Source organism: Amblyomma americanum, chromosome 7, assembly GCF_052857255.1.
Source record: "Amblyomma americanum isolate KBUSLIRL-KWMA chromosome 7, ASM5285725v1, whole genome shotgun sequence".
Taxonomy (NCBI): Eukaryota; Metazoa; Arthropoda; class Arachnida; order Ixodida; family Ixodidae; genus Amblyomma; species Amblyomma americanum.
In genome coordinates, this window is record NC_135503.1 from 1,106,833 (window position 1) to 1,123,950 (window position 17,118).

The 17,118-nt window shown below is 48.8% G+C and overlaps 1 protein-coding gene across 6 annotated transcripts in view; it reads right to left on the minus strand.

The window, feature by feature from the left end:
- LOC144098251 (oxysterol-binding protein-related protein 9-like) overlaps positions 1 to 17,118 on the minus strand; it is a 165,642-nt gene that overhangs the window by 11,095 nt on the left and 137,429 nt on the right. For 4 of the 6 annotated variants that reach the window (XM_077630755.1, XM_077630751.1, XM_077630750.1 and 1 more), the window contains 2 exons: positions 12,494 to 12,585; positions 5,685 to 5,790 (listed from right to left, as the gene is read on the minus strand). The exons of 1 other annotated variant lie outside the window; for it this stretch is intronic. In XM_077630755.1, the coding sequence (XP_077486881.1) occupies positions 5,685 to 5,790; positions 12,494 to 12,585 (198 nt within the window). The remainder of the gene's footprint in view (positions 1 to 5,684; positions 5,791 to 12,493; positions 12,586 to 17,118) is intronic. One more of the 6 variants, XM_077630752.1, reaches the window with a different exon arrangement.

Below are 17,118 nucleotides of genomic sequence, written 5' to 3' on the forward strand. Positions count from 1 at the left end.
CAAAGACGATGCTGATAGTTTTTTTCGATGCCAGAGGTGTCATACACCACGAGTTCGTCCCACAAGGGCAGACGGTGAATCAGGAGTTTTATATCCGCGTGCTCCAACACATGCGTGATGCACTGCGGCGCCGTCGCCCTGACTTTTTGGCATCTGAACAATAGAGCCTTTTCCACGATAACGCAAGGCCGCACACTGCTCTCAGAGTGACAAAATTTATCGCCAATCCCAGCATTACTGCACTTCCCCATCCGCGCCATACTCACCTGACCTCTCCCCATGCGATTTTTTTCCTGTTTCCTCGTGTGAAGAGAGCCCTAAAATGTCGCTGGATGGGGAGCGTGGAGGCCATTCAAGACGCCGCGACAAAGGAGCTGACAGCCCTGCCTAAATAAGCGTTTTCCAACTGTTTCCAAGACCTCAAGAAGCGTTGGAAGCTGTGTATGGATTGCAAGGGAGACTATTTTGAATGGGTGCTGCACAAATTATTTCAATGTTAAACGCATTTTTTTAATGGACTCAGCCTCGGAACTTTACGCACAAAGGTTGTATATACTTGTTTGTTATTTAGCTGCGAGAAAAATCAGCCTTTTAGTACACCAGTTCGCAATGTATATTTTCTACCTCCGCCAGTCAAACGCCAAGTGTTATCGAAGGATGTGGCACAAGTACTGTTTTCAGTCAGTAATGAACACCTCTGAGTTCGCCCAAATGCATCACGCGATGGTTTAAAGGAACTACACGACAGCCATTTCAGGACATGTAACAAATCAAAGGTGTTGTAGCTTACCAGAAGTCGGTATCCTGTTATTTAACGTTAATTAGCCTGCATATGCTAGCAAGCCGTTTCGGGGAGGAAAATGCTGCCTTAATTCTTGTCTGTTTTCCCACTTATCTGCCGCAGCAGCTCTCTGCCTTTGGCCACTGAACCCAAGGTCACTAGATCAAATCCTGACTGGTGCAGCCCTTTTTGATGGTGAGGAAATACAAAAACACTCGTGCACTGTGCAAGTCATTGCACGTTAAACAACCACAGGTAGTTTACAACTAACCTGGAGCCCTCCACAGCGGCGTCGCTCATAGCTGGCATTGAACTGCAATTTGTGCATATTATTCCGAAGCCCTCCGCTGCTCCGTGACTCAGCCTCCATGCAACTTTGGTGCATCAAACTCAACATACTGTTCTCTTTACTTTTAACTTTTTACTCACAGAAGGTGTCGCAAATTACCAGATTCCTTCAGAGGCTGGGTATATCCATATTGTTACTTTTTTTTTTGCTGCGGAATAAGTGTTCATGAATCTCACTGAACCAACAAGAGCAGATCTTCAGAAAGAGACACATGAAAGAAACAATTAAGAGAGTAATTCTGTACGTTGATGTCACCTGCCTGTATTAGAATAAGAAAGGGGGGCTAATGGGCCATAGTTAAATCACTATTTTACGCTCCACAATTAAGGGCTTGCCGAGAATGTGTAGACATGATCGTTGTCATCATGAAATGCAGCTGTCTGCTAAACAGCACCATTACAGGTCTTTAAATTCGCGTAAAACTATGCTGTTTAGTTATCCCGTGGTCTCACAGTTGTTGAGCAAAAGGCAGGCAAATCATCATCGTCATCACACTGACTATGCCCACTGCAAGGCAAAGGCCCCTCCCACGTCTCTCCAATTAACCTCGTCCTGTGCCAGTTACGGTATTAAAACTATAGATTAAAAGAGCAGTGTTACAACAAAAGAAAAAGGATTAATCCTCATCTTGTCTGCACTCAGGCTGCACAGAGCTGCTGCACAAGTGGCATGAAAGCTTTCAGAAGCATTAGAGATTGCAAATATGGACACTCCTATGTCAGCTTTCCCGCTGTTTTTTGTTTGGTCATTCTCACCTTGCTACAACAGCGTGCAATGTGAGAAGTACCTCTGCAGCGGCCTTTTGGTGGTTTTAATAGGTTTCCATATGCATATCGCATAACTGCTTCAACTGTTCTGCTGCACACAAGATATACACAAGGTTGGCTGGTCCATATATGTGCCTGCTCCTTCACTTTGTTATGTCTGGCTTTTGGTGCTCCTGCGCAAAACAAAGTCTAATTCTTATTGTGCGCTGTGCGCTTAACACATGTGCAGAGTAAACGAAGCAAAAAGAATGGAAGATTAGTATTATAATTAGCTCTTTACCTACAAAAATAAAAGCAGTGCGCAACAGTGATGTATTTTTCATGCAATAAAATGTTTAGTGTTTGCTTAGGCGTTCACCCTGCACGGATATTCTTGTTTTGTAGCGATAGCTACACTCTGCTAGCACTTCGAGCCTTCAGCGTGGCACCCCTTGAGCTGCGTGGTTGGTCACGTGGTATGGAGCAACTGCCGGTGGCGCGGCGCGCCGGCAGAACCGAGTGAGGGGGAGTGGAGAGGGGGATAGAGAGAATCTACGCCCAGGGCATAAAGGAACGATGAAGGAACGCCCAGCGAAACGGGGCCGCGAAAGATTGACTTTGCAATTTGACTGAGCGAGTTCCGCTCGGCCAGCTGTAGCTATCGCGTCACTCCTGGTTTAACCAGAGCTAAACTGCAGCCATTTTTTTTTTCTTGCAGCCGTTGTGCACTGAAGTGGTGCAGCATCACGAGCAGACGCCCGCGACCAGTGGCCTGCAGCTGGCTCATGGCTTGCTCGGTATTGAATGAATGAAACCATTTAATTACTATCCCCATTGTTACTGTCATAACCTCGAGCATGGTGCTTAATTTCATTCATTCGATATCGAGCAAGCTGCAGGCCACTGGTCGCGGGTATGTAGTAAATGTTTAATTTTTTCTGCGAATCTCTCAAGGTTAAAGGAGTAACAAAGGAGAGGTGTCCAAAACAGAAAGCTGCATTAATATAGCTTGTTATCGGTTATGGGGGTTATGGGGCTTAACGACGGATGTTCGGATAGAGGTCTCAAAGTGATCGGTTATTGGGCTGGCATTGGCACATGATCTCGGGCCACTTGCCAATCAAAATTCGATCTGGGTTGTGTATCGGCTGCTGCTCGGCCCTACGTCGGGAGGTCGGAAAAAATCTAGTCGGAGGCCGAAGTCAACCTCCAAAACCGGCCCAGGGTCTTTCAGCTAGGCTGGCCCGAGCAGTTTTGGTTGGCATGTCTATGTAAGGCCGACTTTACGCCGAGCTCTTTTTGCCCCTTGGGTATATTGCAGGCGATTCTGAGCGTAAGATCTGGAAACGTGTGAACAAGGTTCTACTGTTCATAGTGACACAAGCATGCAAAGAGAATTGACCTAGCTTATGGATGAAATATATAGCTTTCTTAGCTCTATATATAGCTCTATATATATGAAAGCTCTATATATAGCTTTCATTGATTACGAGAAAGCATTCGACTCAGTGGAAACCTCAGCAGTCATACAGGCATTGCGTAATCAGGGGGTAGAAGAGCCTTATGTCAAAATACTCGAAGATATATATAGCAACTGCACAGCTACTATAGTCCTCCATAAAGTCAGCAATAAAATTCCAATAAGGAAGGGCGTCAGGCAAGGAGACACGATCTCGTCAATGCTGTTCACCGCATGTTTACAGGAGGTATTTCGAGGCCTGAATTGGGGACAGTTGGGAATAAGAATAAATGGAGGCTACCTAAATAATCTGAGATTTGCTGATGACATTGCCCTGCTGAGTCACTCAGGAGGTGAACTGCAAATCATGATCAATGAGTTAGACAGGCAGAGCAGATCGATGGGTCTAAAAATTAACATGCAGAAAACCAAGGTAATGTTCAACAGCCTAGCAAGGGAACAACAGTTCACAATTGGCAGCGAGAGCCTAGAAATTGTGACGGAATACGTCTACTTAGGGCAGGTAGTGACAGCTGATCCGGATCATGAGAGGGAGATAACTAGAAGGATAAGAACGGGGTGGAGCGCACACTCTCGCAGATCCTGAGTGGCAGTTTACCAATTTCCCTCAAGAGGAAAGTGTACAACAGCATAATCTTACCGGTACTCACCTACGGGGCAGAAACGTGGAGGCTAACGAAAAGAGTTCAGCTTAAGTTAAGGACAACGCAGCGAGCCATGGAAAGAAAAATGATAGGTGTAACGTTAAGAGATCGGAAGCGGGCAGAGTGGGTGAGGGAACAAACACGGGTTAATGACATCCTAGTATAAATCAAGAGAAAGAAGTGGGCTTGGGCAGGGCATGTAATGCGAAGGCAAGATAACCGCTGGTCCTTAAGGGTAATGGAGTGGATTCCAAGAGAAAGTAAGCGGAGCAGGGGGCGGCAGAGGGTTAGGTGGGCGGATGAGATTAAGAAGTTTGTAGGCAAAGGGTGGATGCAGCTGGCAAAGGATAGGGTTAATTGGAGAGACATGGGAGAGGCCTTTGCCCTGCAGTGGGTGTAGTAAGGCTGATGATGATGATGATGGATGAAATATGCTCACATTTTAATGTGAAACCATTGGACGGCTATGTTGACGCCGGAAGTGTCCGAAAAATGTGCACTGGGAAGTTGGTTCCCTGTGACGTCATCTGGCATATGACGTCATGAGTGATTAGAATAAAAATAAGATGAAATATGCTCACATTTTAATGCGAAAGCATTAAATGGCTATGCTGATGCCGGAAGTGTCCGCAAAATGCCTCTGTGATGATGAAATTGTATTGTGTATTGTGCATATACCTGTCTTCCTTGTTCGATTCGCCATTGTTATTTTTTTTCTGCCTTGTATCCACTCCTGCATGGGCCCGAGAAGGGCCTGCAGTATTTGTAAATAAATAAAAAATAAATAAAATGTTTACTGGGAAGTTGGTCCCCTGTGACGTCATCTGTCATATGACGTCATGAGTGATTAGAATAAAAATTAAGAAAAGAAATTTGGGTCTAGGGGAATTGCACCCGGGCCGCCGGCGTGCGAGATGATGCGACAGGATGACACCAAAATTGAGAGAGTGACGACGTCACACCCGAGCTTGATCACAATCGCTGCCACGTGCAGACAGGAGAAGGAGGAATGATCGAAAGAGACGTGGTGGCGGCAAAACCGTGTCTGCCAAAACGACGACGCTGGTTGGAGCAACAGATATAGCAGGTGCAGACAAAATCCCAGCGATGTCATCACGGGTGACCTCAATGTGGTGGCAGTATGCTCGAATACATTTACTAAAATTTTGAGCAACCGTTCATCGTACAGCATTCTGGGTGGTGTCATAGCATTTCCCTGTGCTTACATGGTTTAGTCAATTTGGAGGCTAGCTTGCGACAAGGGTTCGGACCAATGACATATATATATATATATATGCACCTTAAATTGCATGCTTTCTGAGACTACATTTTCTCTTAAGGTGCGGTTGAGGTGTCCCACGAGATGTCGAGATGGGAAGTTGGAGGCTAGCTTGCGACAGTTGTTTAGACCGATGACATATTCACCTTCAGGTGCATGCTTTAAGGCACGGTTGAGGTGTCCATCGAGATGTCGAGATTTCAGAGCTACTGCGCCCTTTCCTTTCCCCAAACACATGCTTTCGCATTCTTCCACGTAACCAGACTTAAATGCCAATTGAACTTTAAACTTGTAGAGGAAATTCGAATATTTATTGAACACTATCGAGGAAGTGCGGCATGCAAATGTGTATAGTTATAGAGCACTCTTTTTCCAATGAGAAAGTTCATTTAGTGCTGTTGTTACCGTGGGTTCGTAGTCTGTGTCGGCTGACTGCTGGAGACCCTGCCGGCGTTGATAGGCCTCTTGAAAGTGCCTTCGGCGCAGTGCATCGGCAACACGGCTCCATATCCTGCGAAGCAATCTTCTCTCAGACCTTATCGTAACTGTTGGGCGTTGAAAGGGGTGAACATGTTCTTTGTCACTCTGGCCTTTGACGAAATATATTGACGAGTAGCACGTCTGCAGGGCATGAGCTTTACTCGGAAAATCGATCTTTGCTGACGCGTTAAAAAACTCGCAGGATGGTTACCACCGGGAAACGGGAGATTCAGTGACACTTGACGTGTTTCCATTTGGTGATAAACTGAGGTGAATAATTCGAGAGGGACATGCATATGTGTATAGTTATAGAGCACTCTTTACTTTTCCAGATACACTCCTTCGACTAGCACTCTTCTCTCCGCTCCAGGCGCCACCATCGCTTCTCGTACGGCGCGTTCCGAAGCAGACCCGCTTTCGCCATACGCTCCCTCGTGCGGCAGCGCCTACGAGGGAACGAGCCGCGCTCGCTTTAAAACGCACTCAAGAAAGTATGCTATTTTTTATGCACTATTTCAGTGTTTGTTTCAGAATGCAGTCCTCACCTCTTTTTTCAACGGACACTATTTTCTAGTGATTAATTATTGTTGTGTGTGTTAAATTAAGATGTGAGGTTTAACGTCCCGAAACGACACGTGGGGGGCCCAGTAATGGAGGGCTTGGGATTAATTTAGACCGCGTTCTGTACGGCTCGCAGACATCGCACAGCACACCATCGAAATACGGCCGCCGCGGCCAGGATTCGAACCCGCGGCCTTGCAGCCAAAGCAACTGAGCCACCGCGGCGGGTTTCGTGCGTGTCTGCGAAATTAGAAGTCGTGTAATTTATCTCGGCCTTTTTGTTGGCACAAGTAATGTGCAATTAACGCACAAATCGTTGTATCCCTTGCAGGAAGAAATATCATGGCGCAAAGAAAAGTAACAGTGGGAGTAATGTACTTTGGCCATCAGACAAACATAACTGAGTTAATTTTTTTAAAGGTACATGGTCGTGTTCCCGTTGGAATCTGGCATGAGCGAGTAGGTCATGCATGCATGATGAAACTGTCGCTGAACCGCTGCAGAGCCAAAACACGACATCTTGTGGCGGTAGTTTGGCCTTAGATGCAATGAAAAGCCCTAAGCACGTGATGACAGTTTTCTCCCAGACAGCGTCAATGCGTGTCCGAGGTGCTGGAGCAATGCCCCAAAGCACAACCATAATATAACAATGGTGCGCGCCTGGTTTCCGCACTTGCTTAATTTTCTCCTAAGGATACTCGCACTCAGTAGCCAGATAGCTGTGGTGTACATACTAACTTTTCGCCATTAAAAACGAGTTTGAGAAGATTAACCTGGAGCACCTTTATCGTTGTTTCTGTTTAAATCGTAAAACCTCAATTCTTATTGTATTTAAAAACATCTGGATTGTAGGTCTTCGCGCTTGGAATTTCGGCCGACTGCTATGCGCAGTGATGTTCCTCACTGTATCTGAAAATTCTCTTAGATTGAATTAAAAATCCCTCTCTGGCTGTTTTCTACGCCAGCCGTTTGGAAAGCCCATTAGAAGAAAAAAAGTGAGAATTTCGGTTCTTAAAATGCCCTGAATACACATAAGATTTTCTATTTGCCGAATTTTGCTCTAAAATTTTCTGAAGAGAAACTATTCAGCGAATGCAACATAAATACCTGTTCGATGCCAGTGCAAGCTAAAGAAATGCAGGAGGTGGGGATAATCAACCGGGAACCCTGAGGTCTCTGAGTGATCTCCAGTTAGTCCTGTCCTGTGCCACCCACAACAAGCACCCTTAAACTGATTCCTCGCCCGGCTCACTTCTCCTTCCTTACAAGACCCACGGTGCAAGAATACAGTGTATTTCACCGAAGACTACACAATTTTTAAAAATAGTGTTAGAAGAGCTCGTTTTTCGGCATAGCATTGTCGACGGTGTAGTACATCAGAATACAGCTAAGACGTGCTAACTAGCGGGGCTGATTAACTGATATTGATTAGTTCACTTTTTAACTATTACTCTTAATAATATCAGTTTTTAGAATTTCAGCAATGCGGTTTCTGTCGGCGCTTTGGCCCGAACATGATATGGTATTTCGACGAGTTACGTGATCTGGTGAGGATGCTTTGCCTGCAAGTGCCTGCCAGCGTCTTGAAAGCGCATGTGTTTTGTGCGATGTAGGCAAAATTTCCTGTGCCATAGCGCCAAGGGTAACCGTTTTTTCGAAGTTTTGAAAACTGATACGGGTATTACTTGCGGTGGCCTACACGCCTCTCAGTATTTAACCGAGGTCGTGAGTGAAGAGTCCAAATACAACAAAACAAATACGTGCAGCGATGCGCGCATCCTGAAAGCTAGACCTGCACCGCGAGCAGCATGAACAGCGGTTACTTCAACAGCCAGAACCGCTTCTTTAGTGCCGAGGTCGTGAGCGAAGGAGTCAGACTGCAACAAAACGAATACGTACAGCACTGCGCGCATCATGAAAGCTACACCTGCATCGCGAGCAGCATGAACAGCGGTTACTTCAACAGCCAGAACCGCTTCTTTAGTACGGAGGTCGTGAGCGAAGGAATCAAATTGCAACAAAACGAATACGTACAGCGATGCGGGCATCATGAAAGCTAGACCTGCATCGCGAGCAGCATGTACAGCGGTAGTATAATCGCATGCGCTAGTCGTTCCGTGTCCAAGGCTGAGGCTAACTATTTGACACCGAGGAGTGCCTTGCCATCGTCTGGGTTACATCCAAATTCCGCCCCTACCTGTACGGAGCTTGAAGGGCCCCTCCGGACGCCTCGCTCGATGGAGCGTGCGCCTCCAAGAGTTTGACCTCACCGTCGTTTAAAAGTCCGGACGTAAGCACTCTGACGCCGACTTCCTATCACGTGCCCCTGTGGATGCATCGCCGCCCAACGACAATGTGGACGCCTTCCAGGGACCCATCAGCTCCAGCTCTTTTGCACAGCAGCAACGCTCGAAGCGCGACCTAAAACTCCTCATCGAGTACTTTTAAAGCACAATTTCTTCACTCCCCCTCGTTCAAGCGCGGAATGTCGGCGTGAAGAACAACTTTGGAGCGAATAAAACAGCCTATCTCCTTGTTGTACCTGCACGTCTCCGCGAAGAAGTTCTGCCGGCTTCACACGACGAGCCGACAGCTGGACATCTCGGATTTTCTCACACACTCCACCGCATTCAAGACAAGTATTACTGGCCCCGACTGTCGAGCGATGTCGCACGTTATGTGAAAACCTGTCGAGATTGTTATAGCGACGAAAGACCTCTCCCACCCGACCAGCAGGATTTCTGAACCCCACCGAACCCCCCTCAAGGCCCTTTCAGCAGATCGGCATGGACTAGCTTGGCCCTTTCCGGGAGTCAACGTCTGCAAATGAGTGGATCATCATAGCGACCGACAGACTACTTGAACCGCTAGTCCGTGGCAAAAGCCCTACCGAACCGAACAGTAGGAGAACTCGCATTTTTCTTGGAGTTCATTCTTCTGCTACCCGGCGCCCCCGATGTGCTCATCACGGACAGATTAACAGCGTTCACGGCGGAACTGACGCTAGCCATTCTGCGCTAGTATACAGCCAAAGAAGCCACCGGAGGACAACTGCACACCATCCGCACACCAACGGGCTGGCGGAGCGCCTGAACAAATGCGGCCATGCTCGCCGTTTATGTCGACACCGAACACAACACCTGGGAGAGCATCCTGCCTTACATCGTGCTTGCCTGTAACACCGCAGTGCTGGAGACCGCCCAGTGACGCCCTTTAGGCTCGTCCATGGCAGGGAGGCCACGTCTACGCTAGATACCATGCTGCCCAACGTTACCGAAGAAGATAACGTCGACGTCGCTCCCTACCTTCAACATGCAGAAGACGCCCGAAGACTTGCCCGATTACGAATCAAAGACCAGCAGCGGACCGACGCCAGATGCTACAACCTACGAAGACACAACGCGGAATACAAACGGTTAGGCCGAGTCTGGGTTTGGACGCCCATTCGCCGCCGCGGATTGAGTGGAAAACTTTTGCGACGTTATTTCGGCCTGTACAAGGTCCTTCGCCGGCTAGGTGAGCTGCAATATGGAGTCATTCCTGACGAAATGACTGCCTCCCAGCGACGCCGCGTATGACCAGACGTTGTCCGTGTCGTCTGTTCAAAGCCGTATTATGGGCGCTAAAGGACGCTGTGAATATATCTGCTCTCGGTGGTTATTGTGCCCTGTCCGTTTAATTTGTTTCTGGTCGCGTTATTTGTTTTAAAACATCCAGTCGATGCTTCTTGAGAGGTGCGTAATGCTGCGAATTTTTGTACTGCTTGTTCATTCTTCAAGGCTGCAGGCACACGGCTTTATCGCTTTGTTTGTGATGCAAGACGCGACCAGATTTATCTAGATTTATCGCATCTAAGCGGAGCCGATTTCCGGTTGTTCCGGACTGAGCACGGCCGAGAGCGGCGCGCGCGCTGTTCGTCGACCGCCGGGTCTTGCAATCCATTGTGGAAGCAGGTGAGCCCAATGAACAGCTTTCTTTTAGTAGGAGTCTTCGCTGTCTTCCTCACTGCCTAAACTGCCGTCACCATTACGCGACAATGTGCTGCTCCGTAAACGTGGGGAATGTGCTAGGTGAAGGACATAGATTCCTACTGGTGTGCTTGCATTGGTCGCAAACGTCTCAAGGACATTTGTATATGCAAAATACAGTAATTGTTGTGAGAAGTAAATTGGGGTGATTTAGGTGAAATTCGAACCCACGACCGTTGGATTGCGAGAGGGGCACGCTACCCACAGGCCACAAACACTTTTGGGTGAAAGCGGGATGGAGGTGATTCGATGAACGCGTTGCGCTCTTTGACTTGCGTGGTGTCTTAAGGACACGCACTGAGTTAGTTATGACTATGCTAATTAGCGATTAGGTAATTCAACCAGATTAATTCGGTTTCTTAAACTGCCCATTGTACATAAGCGGTTGGTGCGTGTGTATGTGTGATGTATCGAAGAGTCAGGTGTGATTCGGGCGTCGCTGTAATAAGAGAGAGAAACGGCGCGGGGCCGCCACGTGGTGGTGCGAAACTACTCTGACATTAGGCCTCGTCTGCCTGGCGAAATGTTTCCATCCATTCGTCGCGGAGTCCGCCGAGGGGCGCTGCGACCCCGTTCGTCTTATGCAGTAACTCTAGTTCGTCTGTGGGGAAGGCGGAGACCCCCAGCACGGCTGTAGATAGCAGCTGCTGATTAGCGGGGGCGGTCCGACAACGCTGCCGCGTTCTACTCTTAAAGGTGAAGAAGCTTAAGCGTCCTCCATGTGTTAGTGACAATGGTAGGCTGCTGAAGGATTCAGAGTGCGCTCCAACCGACCCTTATTCTGCTGGCAACTTTCTCATGCCCAGCGTGTGGTCATTTCGTGGACTAAAGGATGCGCCGTCCACAAGAAGGTTTACGGGATGTCAGTCCTTAGAACATCAACAGAATTTTTAAATATTTCGTATAGGCGTGAAGCGTACGAAGTACTCGAATGTAACATTGTTTTACTTATTGTTGGCACAGAGCTCTTGCAGACTGCAACAATTTTGCGAGCATTCTTGCAGAACAAGAAACCTCGATTGGAAACCATATCACAGTTGCTCGCCATAGTAGTTGGAATACTGGTCGCTTGACTTCGGGTAAGAAACGGTCAAATGAGCTTGTGTCACTTCAAAAATGTAGTACTGAAGTAAAAGAGCATTAGAGGTCACTCAACCCGAGCTTATGGTCCCCTGAGCAACCTGCAGCTGCGCTGCAACGGCTGTACTTGGTGTCATGCAACATATCTTACAAAATTAAAACCAACTTATATGCACTCCGGATATAATCGATCGATCCTCCATCAGAATGCGTCTAGAAACGTCGTCTCCCTTACAAAAAAAAGAATATGGTGTTTCTGCAGAATCTTTATTGCTCAATCGCATCACACAAAACGTACTTTCTGTGGTGTTCATGTTGATGCTTGTGTGGAGGCCTTGTCGAGACCTTCCAGAAAATTTGCCGCCGATTGTCTGATGTGCACTTGCTTACTAATTGTCTGATGAGGATATGATGCATCCTGTGAGGGGTTTCTGGTGAAGACTTTTGATGGTGTTTTGTGGAATGTTTCCAGAAAACTTTCCGCTGATTTCATATGTGCACGTGCTGACTAAATATCTGAGGAGGATATGATGAATCCCTTTGAGGGATTTCTGGTGATGATGTTTTGTTGAAAGTCTCAAGGTAATTTGAAACCGTTTTTGTGATGTGGATGTGATGTGAGATTTCGTGATGGGGATGTGATGCGATATTTTGTGATGTGGATGTGATGTCCGATTTCGTGATGTGGATCTGATGTCCGATTTTATGGTGTGGATGCGATGTCTGATTTTGTGATGTGGATGTGATTCTTGATTTCATGATTTGGATGTGATGTCTGATTTCCTGATGAGGATGTGGTGCCCGATTTTGTGATGTGGATGTGATGTCTGATTTTGTGATGTGGACGTGATGCTTGATTTCATGATGTGAATGTGATGTCTGATTTCCTGATGTGGATGTGGTTTAAATGGAGGTCGCTCTACAGAACCAGAGTTTCTGTCGACATCCTGATGTGTCCATAAGAACCCCATGAGAACTCAACAAAGATTCCATGTTCATTTCTGTAAGGGCGGTATGCATGACACGGCGTAACAACGTGGCTGGGTGCAAATGGGAGACACTGACACGGTAGAGCTCCTGGCGCTGTCCTCCGAGATGAACGTCGCTTCTCGCCATGCCCGCTTCAGTAGCCGTGCGTTCAGGATCTCTTTTACCTCCTGAAACAAAGACTCCGTGATTAGTGCAAATTTACGAATATCATTCCGCGCTTACTACTGCAAGACGAGCACAGCTTATGCGCAGAAGAAGCATCGATAATAATGTCCTATCTGGGCTCCGCTTTGTGCATGTGCAGCCGCTGAGTTTTTCAAACGGTAAGGTCGCACGCATGCTTGCAGAGATCGTGCCATGATTGGCGTGAAGTCCGACCGGTCGACGCTCGCGCGAGAGTCACTGGCCGCGTTTACATAAATGCGAAGCGACCAAAAGTTGATGCGCTGCTTTCGCATTCATGTAAACGGGGATACTGAGACGTCTTTTTCACTGCCGGCTATTCTCGTTAAAAGGCTCATTCTTCATGCGTTCCAGACAAAAATCGTTGAAATCAAACGAAAAATAATCCACTTAGAAAACTCACAATAAAAGATGAGACGAAATCGCATTTTACCTGTCCGGTTCTGAGATTGGGCACTTCATATCAGGACCGCGCCTAGCACACACACATTGGTGACTTGTTTTTGACGGGCTCCGCGCAATTATTTCGGCGGCGTCGTTGTGCGTACCGGCGAGCATCGACACTATCGGTCCAAAATAACCATTTCTTGATCCGATTAAAATATTCGTGCAAACGTTTTATCGCTTGGTTCGCGATGCAAGACGCGGCTAGATTTATCTCGATGGATCGCATCCAGCCGAAGCCGATTCTACGTTGTTCCAGAATGTTGTAGTACCTTAGCACGCTTTGTCTCGAAAGCTCGCTATCAGCTTTAAATTGAGCATGGCCGATAGTAGCGGGCGTTCTTTTCGGCGACCGCCGAGCGCGCTCGTTACTCCTGTCTTTGCTGCTGCCACCTAGTTTCCCTTTGCCCGTCAGCTGTAGCTCGCCCCGGGCCCGCTTCGTCCGCCGTCGTGTCCTGGGACCGGCCAGCAATGGGCACTCGAGCCCCCCAAGGCGCATTGTTTCTGCATAGTGGCTCCAGAAGGAGCCTCCAGTCACGGCATCGCCACAGACGCCGTCGAGGAAGTGCTGTGTCTGCAGCACCTCCGTGGCTTCAAGTGCCTCGTGCGCTCCTCAGCACATGCGGGAACCAACGTGTGCCGGTAGACCTTGTGGGCCCTCCGGTGGTCTTCGTCTACCGACTGCACCCGTATGTGTCCGACGATTACTGCTTGCTGCACTGGCGCCGTATGGGAAACCGCGTGACGTCCAGTTCAAGGACAACCCCAGCAAGTTCACGGGCACGCGTGGTGTCCGCTGGAAATGCTCACCCCGGTACCGAAATTCGTGACAATTCAAGGTCACAAAGTTATGCTGGAGTACCGGGTTATGAAGCGAGTATGCATGCCAAGTGCAACATGGCAGGTCACTTGGCGGTGGCGTGCAAGACAGCGAGCGCTGCGCTGTCTTCGGGCATGCACCCGAGGGCTGCGTAGCGGCGTGCCAGCGTTGCGGAGGACGGCACGCTACTGTTGATTGCATCCAGCTACGCGGCAGCAGCACAGATGCTGCGCACGGTTCGTGAAGAAACGACGACCGTCAACGAGCCTAACGGCGAGTGTCACGCTGGAAAGTCACCAGCTGGAGATAATGCCGAGGCGCCGGGTAGCGCTTTCCATCACGCCAACGACGCCACTGTGAGTACGGACGTTCCCACTGACCACATTGGTTCAGCCAAGACCGCACCATTGAAGGAGCAGCAGGCAACACCCATCCTCATGCACACACTATCAGCAGAACCCAAAGACCAAACGCAAGCAAAGCAGGCAGCGCTGTTGCCGGCGATGGCGGCTGAGCACATCAGCGATATGACCATCACCGGCCTCGGTAGTGAACGAGCCACATGCGAACGCTGACAGCGCGTCATCGTCCCCCGCTAGCCCGGTTGCTTCGCCCACCAATGCTGCGGCAACGCGTGACGCAACTTACAGTCCCGCAAGCACGTAGTCTTCCCAAACAACATAGGCGGGTCAGGTGGACAGCGAGGAGGGTTCCTCTCGGCACTCGCCGAGCAGTACAGTCTAGCGCGATTTGAAGGCTATCGCGCGAGCGTCGACAGGACTAGCGTTCCAGGCGCCTAGCGGCCGGTCTTCCAGCAAGTCACGATTTCGCATTCTTCTCTACCTTGTTCGCTGTTCCATGCTACAACCTTCACCCCCACAACGAAATTACCACCCTTTCTCTTTATTCTAAGCTTTCCATTCTTTTCAATCGAGTGTGGACTTCGTTACCTCTTGTCTTAGCGCACGATAACAAAATCGGTGGGAAAGATTTGGTAAAGCTGATCCTTAGTACTGCTTCATTTGAACGACTTTCCGAGTTGGAAAAAATATACTATCACAACATCGCCTCGTCATACTGTCTTTGTCCGCCGATCAAATTTCGAAAAAGATTTTTGCATAAGTGTATAATTGCTGTTACACACGCCAGATGCACCTGTGCATAGATGGTGACTGCGGGAGAGAATGTGTGCTATTATAAGAGACTGTGCGCATAGCGGGGTAAACGCGACAGGCTTTAGGACATTGTTAATATAGAAGGGACGCTAGGGTGGAGCAAATGCCGGCAGATAAAGCAAGGCTAACCCCACCTGTAGCATTCAACCCCTCAACTCAACTCACCTCCGTAGCGTGCGTCCAGTTCCAAATAATACCCAAGAATACGTCGCGCGCAATATCATTACTGTCTTTTCGATGGAGCAAAAAAAAAAATTAAAAAGCTGCTTGCCTAGAAGGGAGTGGCGCCTGCTTAGAGAACACCGTGGAGAAATTGAAGTTGGCTTGTATCGTCATAGAATACCAGCTCGTGATCACAAAAACGCGTCCTACTGAAAACAAAGCTCTTGTAAGGTAGAAAATAGCAAGAACCAAAATACAGGTATCGCCGCCACAGGCCAATCTCGCAAGTACAAGCGTGATGACGTCATAGGACAAGAGACGCCATCTTGGAGGAATTTTCCGTACTCCACGGAGCCACGATTATCTAAGGCTGACAAAGGAAGGTTGCGCGGTTCGATATTGTAAGTTTTGTTTTGAAACCGATAGTGCAGTTTTATCACGCAAGCAAGACAGACAAAAGACAACCTGAATGTTGGAAGCAAAGAAAACCAATGCTTGGTGGCGCCACAGGCAGCCAGGAGAGTTTCGGCTTGTTATGGCGCTTCGCGTGCCCCATGGTTTTGTTTTTGATGCGCTTCGATTTACAAGCGCCGAACAGAAGAGGAACTCCAAGTTCCACTTCAAGTGCTAGTTAACCTTTGAAGGAGCCTGTTAAGGCTGGTCCGATGTCGCCACGGTCGATGACAAACTGTGATGGCACGATGGTCGGTGGTCGTACAAGGCAGTTAGCAGTGTAAAGAGCACTTGTGTCTTCGTAGGCTTGCCCGGCGAAACGTTCCCGGCTTTGCCGGTCAACTTCGAACTACTTAACGGAAATCATTTATTAGGGACGGGAGACAAGGTACAAGACAGATAAGAAAAAAATTGCTGATGGCCTAGCTCTGCTAGGCCAGGATATCCGTAGCGAAAGCGCGGAGACTTCTGTATCGGAAGAGAGCATTCAATAGACGCGCCAGTATCCATGGTTAACGCGTGAGCCGTCGTGGCGGAGTGGTAGCGTCTCCGTCTCAAACGCCAAAGGCACTGGCACGATTCCGAGCCCCGCCACTGGTTTGTTTCATTATTATTCAGTGAGTGTGCGGGGGGCTTCAGTGGCTCCCATAGATGCTGCCACTGAATACGTTGGTTAACGGTTAAGCGGAGGCTCTGTTAAGGCGCGTTTATACTCCGGCGTAACGCGCGCGCGCGCGCATTGCACGGCAACGTCACGTCGGCCAAAGCGAGACCCTCTATACTCCAACTGCTCTTGACCGCCGACGCGTTCGGTTTCGGCGCACTCTTGACCGCACTGGCGGAGGCTTGGAGCACGTCTCTATTTCGCGCCGTGTGCGCCAGCCGCCGCCGGCCCGGCCAGACCGGTTCGGCTCCGCGGCGAGGCGCGCGTTGTGACCTCATGTGCCTCCTCGGAGCACCGAAAACGGCGAAATCGCAAGCTCGCGGCCAGCAGAGCTTTCGCCTTAAAAGAGATTTGGAACCTGCAGAGAGCGAGCCTCCGCTCTCCTCCAACTCGTTTGTCTGCGGCTCCATTCAATAGCTTCGTCAGTTCAATAGCTTCGAGCTCTCGGCTATTTTAATCCATTCAAAGTACACATCTGAAGGTACACATAAGTGGGCGAGAGAACCCTTTCCAGTGGACCCCGTACCTCCGGAAACGCGCGGAACCCGTTGAAGCGTCGTGTGTCGGTTTTACTTTAAAGCCGCAAACTTTAAACGCGAGCGCCCTTGAGCATCAACCCGTTTTTTGTGGCAAAAAAAATAAATAACCTGACCCTTGCCACCGTGAGAAAACCTGGCCCTTGCAACAGTCCATTGGCCCCAAAGCGTCTGCCAGCGTCCGATGGACGCGACGTACCGACCTTTCCCTCGCCCATCGCGACTCCCCGCACTGGGATTAAGATATTTAATTAGCAATGGCT